At 38.2% G+C, this 12,442-nt stretch overlaps 1 protein-coding gene across 17 annotated transcripts in view; it reads right to left on the bottom strand.

Annotated features, from left to right (window-relative positions):
- The window catches only part of LOC125764283 (TLD domain-containing protein 2), a 109,113-nt gene that overhangs the window by 14,021 nt on the left and 82,650 nt on the right, over window positions 1–12,442 (bottom strand). For 11 of the 17 annotated variants that reach the window (XM_049428370.1, XM_049428371.1, XM_049428368.1 and 8 more), the window contains 5 exons: window positions 11,594–11,733; window positions 9,270–9,432; window positions 9,055–9,196; window positions 8,924–8,980; window positions 8,550–8,627 (listed from right to left, as the gene is read on the bottom strand). In XM_049428370.1, coding sequence (XP_049284327.1) covers window positions 8,550–8,627; window positions 8,924–8,980; window positions 9,055–9,196; window positions 9,270–9,432; window positions 11,594–11,733 — 580 coding nt within the window. Of the gene's footprint in view, window positions 1–2,133; window positions 2,580–3,825; window positions 3,973–8,549; window positions 8,628–8,923; window positions 8,981–9,054; window positions 9,197–9,269; window positions 9,433–10,422; window positions 10,459–11,593; window positions 11,734–12,442 lie in introns of those variants that run through there. The other 6 variants (XM_049428379.1, XM_049428365.1, XM_049428377.1 and 3 more) reach the window with 3 other exon arrangements.

Below are 12,442 nucleotides of genomic sequence, written 5' to 3'. Positions count from 1 at the left end.
AAAACACGGTTCAAAAAAGGTTGGAATGATTTTTTTTGGTAATCGAAATAAATTGAATTCAACAAAAAAAAAGAGTTTTGTACGAACAAAAACAAAGTTTGTTAGCTGCGTTTGACGTCTGCCAATAGGTCAGAAGACATTCAATAAAAAATGCGTCTTTTTCATTTGAATCCGTCACAAAATGTTAGCTCAAAATAAAGGACGAATGTGTTCAATAGTTTAAAAAAAAGCATTACAGAGAGATTGCAAACGTAAACTTCCCTCGCCAGTAATGAAAGTTTGTACCAATGCAATGGACTTTCAATCGCAACAAAGTATCGTAAATTATTCAACATTCTCCTCAAGGAGGGAAGACAGTATTTTTAGTGATCAAGCACACTAGAAGAATCTTACCAATTAATCTTAACCAGGATGACACATCAAGTGTCACCATTAGAGATGATGTTCGTCTCATAAAAATAACTTTTCGATTCGCCCCTTCCCCACCCAGTCCAATAGTTGATCGATTCCGTGGGGCTAGGATGGCATGTGAGGTGTGTTTTTAAACAGCGCTGGCCTAACCACGATCGCATCAAGGTTCACCCGCGTGTCATGCAAAGTAGTAGAAATGTGACGAGCAAACAAATGAAATGAAATGCATCGGCAAACAAATGAATATGCACAAGGCATAGAGGATGAAGAGAGAGACGTTTGCTTCTTGAATTTTATTAACGATCACCATCGGTGGCGAGTGTAGTGACAATGAGCGTTAGGAAAAGAAATTAATTTGCATTATAAATTAATCGAGTCGATCAGACGCAGAGGAAACTATTTCCATAAATTGTACACAAATACAAATACAAGTGTTACAATGTACATTGAAGAAGCGAAAATATCAAACGTGCCAAAATACATCAGTTTGCTCAAATATGATGAGTTTTCGATGGACAATCCTTCAACCATAAATGGTGCCTTTTTGGTAAAGGTTTAAGCCTGCAATTGCGGAAGGATTTTGGATGAAGGTAGAGCGCAGATTCTATCGAAATAGACTTCACGTGGTCACCTACTCCATGAGTTTAAGAAAACGGTTGAAAGTACCACGCATGGAAATGGTAAGGCATTATTCTATATAAAACACACTGCAAAGCCCGTCCACAATCGTTGCCGTTCGGTACCTTCATCAACGGAACCGGTCAGGGGACTAACCGCCGGTCAGGGTCGCTAAAGGTTAGACACAGTTCTTCCTTCCCGTCGAAACCGATCCTCACACCCGGTGGTTCAGTTCGCGTTCACAAACGTGTAATGAGCCAACAGCTTGATGCCTTGTGCCGTGGCAAGAGTATGTTCAGGTATGCAAAAAAAAAGCGCCTGAATAACAAAAACAAGTCGGTGCGACTTTTTTGTTGTTGCAGCACTAGCCAACAACAATTTGCTCCTGGTTAGTAAGGGTTTGGTACACAGCACAATGAAGCAAAACGAGCACAAAAAGGGTTTTTGCTTTTTGGTGTGATGGTGGGGAAAGGGGGAGTTGACTGGCGTCTAATATGCTGCTGTGGTGCAAACATGTGTATAGAAGGTCTTGGATGATTAGCATTTCCAGACCCACGCATGGACAAGGGAGGAATATCGCTTTATTAGCAGCAGCCGATAACCGTGTGTGCTGTCACCTTAAAGACACAAGAGGTTAAGCTAATTTGTACGACAATGCTTATATAGGCGGTTTGAGAGTTTTATGGGTCATTTGTAGTATTCTGCTTATTGAATCTTTTGAAAAGAATCATTCATATGAACCTTCAGTGAAAAGTCATTCAAATCAAGAGCTGAGTCCCAAAATATTAATCAATTTTCATAAATTAAAATGAAACCTGAAAGATTCATGAATCCTTTATTATTTGCTGTCAACAAACTTTTTGAAAGAGCTGGTCCCCCGTGAGGAAGAGTGGGGAGATTGGGGGGGGGTAAGGATTGCACTTATTCCAAAAGTGCTGACCGGGGAGGTGGATTAATAATTCAGGTTTCATGAATCTTCAGAATAGAGCTTCAGAGTCATTCATTCATTTCAAAGATTCGTTCAGATTCATGAATCTGAATCAGATTCACCCAACACTAGTCATTTGGTTTTTATTTTTTGTGTGTGTGAAATTGATAGTTTACCTTCGTCTTCAGGTACTTGGTCAGTTTGTTGATTTTCGATTTCGACATCATTTGTGCCTATGTTTCAATATCAGGAACGATACGGAATATAAACGTATTTTGATGAGATGACACACGTCTCGTTCAACAAGAACCTTATTACCCGACACTGTCTCTTTTCCCAGCGAAGGAAATGAGCACGATCGATTTTAGTTGCACGATTAAATTACTTCCAACAGAGAATATCACAGCACCGGGAGGATGTTCCAAAATCAGATAGAGAGTATAACGCTTTAAATAACACACTAAAGTCGTTGGTATGGTTGGCTTCTTTCACAAACAGAACCCGCCTGTCATGCAGGAAGCTTATTTAAATTTCACTGAGCATATAATGCTAGAGAGCATTGGTTACACAAACGAGGGGGTCGTCTGATTCATTGGACAGCGACCAGCGCTACTAACCACCACTGGATTGATACACCGGGAAATGAAAATTAAGATAAATTGGCATTAATTTCGTTTACTGACACGCAGACGCACTTGAATTTTTACACACTGCCCGATTTATGCTTTTGATCACATTGGAACTGATCCTGATCTTCAGACAAAAATCCCCGTACACCGGAAATGGAATGTTTGTAACGCAGGAAAGCAATTCTTCACACGATTGTGCACTGCAAAAGATTAATCATGATTTGGTCCCGGTCACGATGTAACTGATCCACTGTTCAAGTTCACGGAGAAAGATGCCGCGATCGTGTGCCGAGATCTTGACGAACTTTTACTCAGAGCTGGCTGGCAAGGTTACTCTCATCACTAATGGGCGTAGAAAGAGCGTTTCACCCTTCACACGTGAAGAAAATACAATTCGGGCAAAGAGAGTGCGAAAACGGTTTACAAAAAAAGGTACGATGATCACACTAATTTGCCGAACACTAAGAGAGATCTTCTCACACGTGAACGAGATGTGGACCATACGGATCCATTCGTCTGATCGAGTGAAACGCGCAGTACACGAGCAAAGAGGTTGTTTTTTTTCGGGGTCTGAAGACGAATGGACCAACCAAAAAAAAAAAACGCTATCATACACTTACAACTATACGTGTTCGTCATTACAACACCACTTTCTGGGATCTCGGTTGATATCGGTAGCTGATGTTGAAATGAAAGTACACAACACAACCTCCACATGTGGACGGTACCCCCCGCGCTTACTGTACCGTTTCGCGCCGTAACCATGAGGTATGTATCAAACGTAAAAAAAACCATAATAAAAAATATCAGTCCATCGTCGGGGGAAAATAGTTGGCTAGCGATGTCGACTTTTCTCGGTGTAAAGTACACACAATCCGTGACGGGGACGTCTTCATGCTAACAAAGGAATGTTGCGTTGATGTTTAAATCACAAAACACACATCCATACTATGATGGGCAGAAAAATACACTAACGGACGCACTATTTGACAGGACACTTTTGGGCTTGTAGAGGACAAGAGCATGCTGTGGACACGACTACAGAAAGATAAATTGCAATACTAGAATATCTATTAACATTAGAGCAGTGAACATTTCCCTAAGTGATCGATCACTCCACGCACGTATCAGTATTTGTTTTGTCGCGTAGTATTCACCAAACTATCAAAAAATGAACCACTGAGCACTAAATAATAAAAAAAGTTGCCTTTTTTTTGTCCGTAAAACAAAATGTTCCACCTGTGTTTCGAAATCCGTTCACTCCTGCACGCGATCGGCAACGGAGATGAAGGCAGAATGAAATGGACCGGCCAGTAAATAGTGAAGAAGGTGCGCGGGCGCGCGTACCACACTTGATCGTCGTTGATCGTTTGGTGGCCATCGATGTTACCCTTGTTTGTGTGCGAAAACGTACACACACTCACTGGTGCGTCTCTGTGTTCCGCCGTGTTGACGCATGATGTCGGTCTATGCGGACCAGAGGCGAAGCGCAGTGGCAAGGCAAACTGCCAAATCCGAACTGAACGCTCCGAACAACGAAACTGACCAAAAAGGACGGTGCGCCTAATGTGTGCGGCGTTTCTTTTGCCATTCGGCAGCATGATTTATGTATGGTTGGTTGCAGTGTTGTTTAGCAGAGAAACACAAAGCAAAACAGCCAGTCAAGAGTATGTTGCAACAGTTGACCTCTCGTCTGCTGACCATTTCGTACGTTCGTATCGTTCGTAAAACAAACCTCCCCTAACATTGTACACACCTGCATATGCGTACGATGTGAAACCGTGAGTGAAAGACGATAAAAACGAGCGAAAACGGTGTGGTTTCAAATTGCAACCGATTCGAGGTGCCCCAGTTCAAGGTAAAATAGACCGATGTTCGTACAAAACCCCTTTTAGCACGTACCGCAGAGCAAAACAAAAACAAAACCACTTGGTAAAACCACACAACCCGCGCTAGTCACACGATCCTTGCGGATCACGGTAAGAAGATCGTATTGAAATGCATTTCCAGTACAGTTTGCGGTTGATGATCTTCCTTTCGTTCACCAGACCAGATAAGATTTGGTAAATAGATACCGATGTTCGTACCGGTTTTGGAACCAAATCAAGACAAGAGACGATTGCCCTAATGGAACCCCGGGTCGGATGATACCTGTTTCCGGCAGCGATCAGCATTAGCAGCGCTTTACTGCAGAAACTGCGGATTTCCGATGGAAAAATACAACTAACACCCCCGGGGGAGGAAAAAAGGGACAAAGACGGTGACAGTGACAAGTGACGAAAATCTGAATTTTACAAACTTGTTGTTGGTGACCTGTTTTTTCACCTATTTAATTCCTTATGTTTTTGGGAATTTTCCTACAACTGCGATACGTAATTGTAGCTATTTTAAATGGGTGGCATAGCTCCGTTGGGATCGGTGGATGGCATTCGGACATCAGCAGCTTTCTATGGCTCAATTGGCGATCGATAAGCGTTACGATGATGTATGTGCAAATCGTAAACGAACGCGAACGCTGACGATCGCGCATGTTCCGATTTTTATTTACTGTTTTGCAAAATAGATTGTTTTCAAAAAAAAAAGCTGAGCGATAGCAAGACATTCTAAGAATGTGTATCATTAATTCAGGGGGAAAAAATGCTCATCGTATTGCGACTCACAAAATAAACATTGGGTTTTGCTAGTGTATGGTACTTTACAATAATGCCAGATTTGCAAAGCAAAAACAAATCATAGAAATTTATGATCTATTTAATGCATCAACACTTGAGGGTTCGAAAGATTCATGTTTCCCGGGTGCCTGCACAGTCGGACAGGTTAGTGTTGTACGTAACAAACCCACCATTGAGCAGTGAGCAGAACCCTTCCAGTTCCTCGCACGGCTCAGACGATCGGGATAATGGTTGAAGGACAGAAGACTAAGGAAGCGTCGAATTCGAAGAAGTTTTGCTTGGCACAAATCAAGGATGGTAACTTTCGAACCGCGAGTCGTGAACCCGTCAGCTAAGATAGCAGCCGTTCTTCGCTAGTTCTTCGATTTATTGCACCGCTGCAACATTCGTCGTTCTTGTGATAGCCATATTTAGCCATAATAAGTTGTCGGCTGCCACATAGCAGACACGGGCCTGACGACGTGAAAATTTTTAATAAGGATGGTACTTAGATTTGAAAAAATAGAATAAGAACATTTCAATGAAAACTGGCTGTACGCATTCCACATGATCAATTACGGAAGAATTTACCAACAGAACAGTCCCATTTTGCGGTGCTATTATGCTTTTTAAAACAATCCTTGAACAAAAGGAAGCGGAATGATTGGCGAAACTAACCGCACAACTCACGTGGGTATGCTGTATTGCGCGCGAGTCACGCGATCAAAATCAGTCCCTGACTTCCCGACCAAGATATACAGCTTCTCGCGCTGGCAACGTCCTTCTGAAGGTGATGGTTACTTTTGTTCCGAACTAATTGAAAAAGATTGCTCGGCTAAGCTGACCCATCACCGTGACAAGTGTTTATTATGTATGTTATTATAATGTTTGTACATGAGTCAGCCGAATTATTGTTCATTAATTATGTGAAACGTGTATTATTCGAATAACCCTACATGTATTCATTTCCTAAAGCGCAATTTGCATGCCATTTTGTCACCTGTAGGGACAATCGTTTTGAATATTCCCATTGTAGGTTTGTAATGTTTTCGAAAGCAAATTGTTTTCGTGTGAAAGCAAAATGATCGTGTACGGATTATTACGGACCATGCCGAAAAACGGAACCGGCAAACAGAAGATGCCATAACTGGTTAAAACAACAGCATAAAAGAACAAACCATCCTCTGTCAAAACCTGTTCTTTGTGATCGCTATTTTTAGAATCATAAATTGTACTGCGATGCTTTTTTTTAAAAAAAAAGCTATAATAAGTACCGCGCTCTGCACTGTTTGTTCATCTTTTTACCTTCACAGATGCTTCCAAAAACAGGTTCGAAATGATTTTTTTTGTTTGTTTGCATGAGACGAGGCGGTTGTTAAATTCGACTGGGAATGTTGTTACCAGCGATGCGCAATGCTTATTAGTGATAAGTTTTGTTTTTTTTGTGGGCTTGGCCTGAGCTGATATTATATGGTACATTATACTTTTTTTCGCTTGCTTGCTTTCGGGATATACGTTACGTGATCAGTGATCAAACAATTTGGTTATGTTTTGCAAAGCACACAATTATTTCTTTTAAAAAACCATTTTTTTGCCAAACGTTATAAGGGCTTGTATTATTCGTTGTAATATTGTTTTGTTGGATTGTTGCTTTTTAATTTTGCCGAATTGATTACAGCGTAATTCATCCGACAAGTGTAATACGCATTGCTTGGGCGTAAAATAGCTTTGATAACCCTTGGTCGATTGGTTTGCTGCTACTATCAACCATACAAAAACAAACTTTTACACAGTGATTATGTCATCGAAAGAGATGATATTTACAATATTCAATTCGGGTTTCGGCACACCCCCCCTGGATGAAAGGTTCAATTGTTTTGGTGTTTGATGTAGAAAAACGTATTTTTTCTATAATCACTAGTAATAAGCTAACAAAATTGCTAAGCATGTACATTGATTCTATCTGTTACAAAAAAAAATCGTGTCAATGTGCGTTGCACTTAATGCACTAAACACACAATAACCACAACAACAAAAATTTGTACACCTCCATATCCGCGATGAATTCTTTTATTTTATACCGGAAAATAAACAGTTAAACTATGTTCCATCTATAACAGCCATACATCCATATACAGATGAGGTAACAATACATAGAAGTGACACTAAACATACATCTATACGTCCGTTGTGTAACATCCAAAACGAACCATTTAATACTTAATGGATATGATAGTTTTTAGATAGAAAAAACAAGAATCATTGCAATTTTGAACGGACAAAACAAAAAAACAAAGCGATCGTAAAACAAAAGCAACACATAAGCTACCTGCTCAAAAGGGGTTTGTAGTGAATGGTCTAAACATTAAAAGGAATGCAATAGAATTTTGGATGCAATTTTGTCACTAATTTACTCTAAAAACAGGATACTCATATGCAGTAAAAGTGCCAGTTCTCTAAAAGCTGTGAATAGAAGCTAATTTAGGCTAAGTATATTGATGTGAAGTTTCTTCAAAAAAACCATGATCATTTGTTTGCATTATGTTTTTATATGTAAGCATCTGGACATAATATGTGTCCTGGCTACACCATCAATATGGCTGTAAATTGTTCTTCTGTACTCGAACATTTATATACATGAAATGATAAATATATGGACAAACCATTCTAAAGAAATTAAAAGAAAATCTTCACTTAAAATGCTTATTGTCAAGTTATATTCTTTGGTAAAGTATCGCGACATAAATGTCGTTATACAAATGCAAGTGCATCTTCTAACCATGATTTGATCTCTCAAAATACAAACGATAGAAAATCAAATCCGATACCTGATAATCAATCATACCAGATAGAAAAGCTGTTTATAATGTGTAAGTCAAAAAAAATTCTTCTAGATTGTTTGAACAAACAGGACAGAGATGGAAAGATAGTACAAAAAATGAGGGGGAAAAAATCTATATTCAAACATAACACAATTACAGTTCTATCAGACGATATCTATAGTTTTCAACACTACAGTCTATGTAAGTATGAACGATGCAATATTGGGGAATAAACAAAAAGAGAGAAATAGATAGGGGACACTAATTGGGCGTACGGTATAAACAGCAATTGTTGAACGTTTACAAATTACAGTACTACTACAGTATTATAAGAGTGTTATTGCAGTGTTCCACATATAGGTTTATGATTGTTTAAGAATTATATATATATCATTGCATACAGGTATCTAAAATGCAATTGTGTGACATTTTGTAGCAGATATACATATCGGTAGTGATATTCAGTAGAAGGTTTGCAAACAATTCTAACCTCACAACCGTCCAAATCGTTAGATCCCGTTTGACTTTTGATTATGTTGTAGGTTTTAACGAACGGTGCCTTTAGCAGCTGTAGTTTTGGTAGTTACGACAAAAAAACATCGAAGACGACGGGAATTAAAACGTACAATTAAACGAGAGGGAAAGATAAACGAAGATACAAAGATCATTAATCATATGTTGCCTTGCAGCAGTGAGTGATATCGTAGAACCTGCTGAAATTGTTAATATAGATTGCAAGAGTTGCACCACAACTGTACCTTTATCGCTAAAAAGCAGTATTTGACTCAAATTTCGTACGTAGCGAAAAATTCAAATATTTGTGATTTTATGTGTTGATTGTGTACTGTTTAATGAAAGACTTACCTCCCATGATTCACGTGTGTACTCGGAGATTTCGCCTTCACTGGCGGAACGACCGTCCTGTGCAAAAGAAAAGTATTGCGACATTAGATCATGAAGGTTAATTAAACAAGCCTGATAATGCTTTAGATTACCTTCGACGGGCTGCCAGTTTTTGTCGTCCATTCAGTATCCATCTGGATAAGTTCGAAACCACGCTCTTTAATGGCGGCCTCATCCAACTCGCCATACAGATGTTGCACCCAGGCATTTAAGAAGCGATACAACTCATCAACCCTAATAATAAATGTTTTAATAGAAACGGTTTTAGTTTGATGCACAACTTAGTTCGATTCAAAGAATGACTTACTTATTTTTTGGAATGCTAAACCAATACTCAGGACGCAACTTGTTTTTACCGTAGGACATTACCGTCGTCGGAAGAGGTGTGTTCTTGCCGATCTTGCGTCCCATGCGCAACCGAAGGTACATCGGTGGGTCCGGGCAGGCTCGGGCCGGTCGTGGGATAAGTTCTATTGCGAGAAAGCGACGAAAGTGGGGAAATGAAAGCGAGGTGTGAAACAGGACAATGCTGATTTGCAGGTTATTGTTGCATTCCTTATATATATTTAGATTATTCTCAAGCAGATTGAAGTAGGTTAAAGGTAACTTGAATATAAGCAAGCAGGAAACAATATGTAACTCGTGCAATAGAACTAGGTACACGTGAACACTGCTCAGCATGGCATTTTTAAAAGTTTTTGAAAGTGATTTATTGGTTAGAGAATAAAACATGCTTTTTTAAATCGATCATTTCTAGAAAACCATTTCAAGTAATAAAGACGCAAGGTTAAAAACATGTAAGCTATCATATGACAATATTTTTATATATTAAAATTCATGCATGGCATGACGAATGTAAAGAAACGAGTTACTTAACATGCAAACTATTTAGAAAATAAAATACTAAAATTTTATTACGCGTTCATCAAAACTCAAATAGCCTTTAATGGAAATAGTATTCAGACGGGAAACATACCGAAGATGTGAAGGACCGATATACACAGATACACCAATGGAACAAATTAGTACCAAACAAGGTCCGACAAATGCAATATAAATGTTGCACACGAGTAGAACATGTAGCAGGTACAGTGCACAATAGAAGTAGCGACAGAGGCGGACTGAGTTTACAGAACAGATTGCGGTGAGACGTTCGATAGATGAACACAGTTGATTGTTTTGTTTCTTACTCATGAAAAACGATCGTATTTAGCACAATTGTTCGCGATACGCAAATGAGTGACATGAAGAAAAACAAATTAATACGACAACAATGTGAGGGCAAATATGATCATGACAAATGCAATGTTTGATAATTAACATATAAAACAGGCGATCATTACTTTTATTTTTGCAATGACATAAAACAAAAAAACGTTGGCGAAGAGTGTACGGATGGCCATAAAGAAAACGAAAACAGGACCTTCGGAATGAGAAGCTGAATGAGCACTGTAACCTACCAAGTTTCTCAAGCTGAGGAAACAATGGGGCCTTCACTGAAAGTTTTGTGAACAACGGTTGTTGTAGTTGTGATTGGTTGGTTCATTTGTTGATGTTTGTTGTAGTGATGATGATTGGTTTGTAGTTTTTTTTTGGGATATTGTAGAAGTAGCAGTTGTTGTTTTGTAGTTTGTGTACAATGGCGTGGGAATGAATTTTTGTTGGAAAGCACGCAGTCAATATCGAAGGGATAAAGGTATGAGCGCAGAAGAGAGATGTAAAGAAGAAAGATAAAGAAGTGAAAAAGTGTCCAAATATACATATTCACAACGAAATATAAACAAACTTGATACTACATTGTAACACACTAACCGTTCGTCGAGGCACAAAACTGTACCTTCGATCAATATTTTTTTTTCTGCAAAACACTGCTTGTAAAATATGTTTGGTGTTTTTTTTTTTGGTAATAGATAATAGAAAACCCTGCAGAAATCAATCTATATTAAATTTCTAACACACTAATAACTAAAAGAAAATAAATAAATGAAAAAACGATCATATTGTTTCGTTCTGCTTTCCTCTTGATGTGCTAATAAAGTAACTGACTAGCGCTAAAAGAATGCTTCTAAACGACTACAAATGATAGCTATCGAATGAGCTGCAGCTACATTTCAGGTGCAATCTATTTAATTAGCAGCGCATAAACTTGCAGAATGTTCTAATATGCATTGGTGCGTACAATTATAGTGTTAGTTTACTTAAGAAAAGTTTAATTTTTAATATTAAAAAGAAAAAACAATCATTTAACAACACAACGTTTGAACTTATAGCTGTGCTTTTTATCAGCTGCCCTCGGAATACTGACAAATGGACGTAAAATGTAGTTAAAAATTTACATCAACTCTAAAAAAAACGTGAATTTACAACATTTACGCATGTGTTAAGTTTGCAATCTGCAATACAATCACACATACCATCTTTAGTTTTAAAAAACAACTAAGTATTAATGATTATAAAAGCTATAAAACTTGCGAGGTTCAATTATTGTAAGATTTTTTCCATATCATAAACTTTTTTTTCGATTAAAGAACAAACAGTTAAGAGGATAAGTTCAAAAAGAAAAGAATATCGAGACCAAATTGCTTCTTAACATTGGGTTACAGCAGTACATGCAACGTATCCAATACTTACTGTCGAAGCTGACAAACAGTGTTGGCATATCGTCGATGGACACCATTGACCGGTAGTCCAATTTGGGTGGTGCCGGCTTCTGCTTATTTGCAGTACCCTCAGAAGGATGCTGACGTATGAATGTTCCGATGGATGATCGTCTGAAAGTGAAGAACAGTAGATTAGCTTCGGTACAAATATTGAAATCTATTAACTTTGTTAGGGAATTTTGCTAGCATACACTCTACAGGCATAACACATTAAGGTGTGAAATAGAGATAGCGGACTATTATAGTATAACATACACTACACAATCAAAAGACAACTTTATTCTTCATATTTTTTTACACTTGAGAGCAGCAAAACAATATTTCAGGTGTGAATACAAAAAGTAAAACGTTTCTCAAATATATTCCACTTTTTTATATTCAGCTGATTAAAGTAATTCATACAAAGCCACATATACGTACACTGAAAATATAACTTAAACGTTTACACGTTTCTTACGTTCTCTCACAAGGAGGTAATTGCTCTGAAGTAAAACAATAAATAAAAACGATCCTATCGATCTTTGACAATCAAGCAAACTTAAGAAGTGTACTGTTGTCATTAGACGGGATGATCGTATTTGCATCCTTTTTGGCCTCTCACTATAAGCAAGCGAAAATTGAGATGAAATTATAACATCCAATTAGCTACAATTGTAATATTAAACCAAAAAATACACACATTGTAGACAGCTAAGAGAGAGTGAGAGAAATAATAATCGTCTGCTGCACTAGGCTGGTTACATTCGGGTTCGAAATACAGCAGCACAACATTCCTATAACATCGCAATATGAATGATAAAGAAATATGTACAGACAGAAA

This window comes from Anopheles funestus, chromosome 2RL (assembly GCF_943734845.2).
Source record: "Anopheles funestus chromosome 2RL, idAnoFuneDA-416_04, whole genome shotgun sequence".
Taxonomy (NCBI): domain Eukaryota; kingdom Metazoa; phylum Arthropoda; class Insecta; order Diptera; family Culicidae; genus Anopheles; species Anopheles funestus.
Note: the sequence above shows the minus strand (reverse complement) of the source record. Positions and strands in the feature narration are given on the sequence as shown.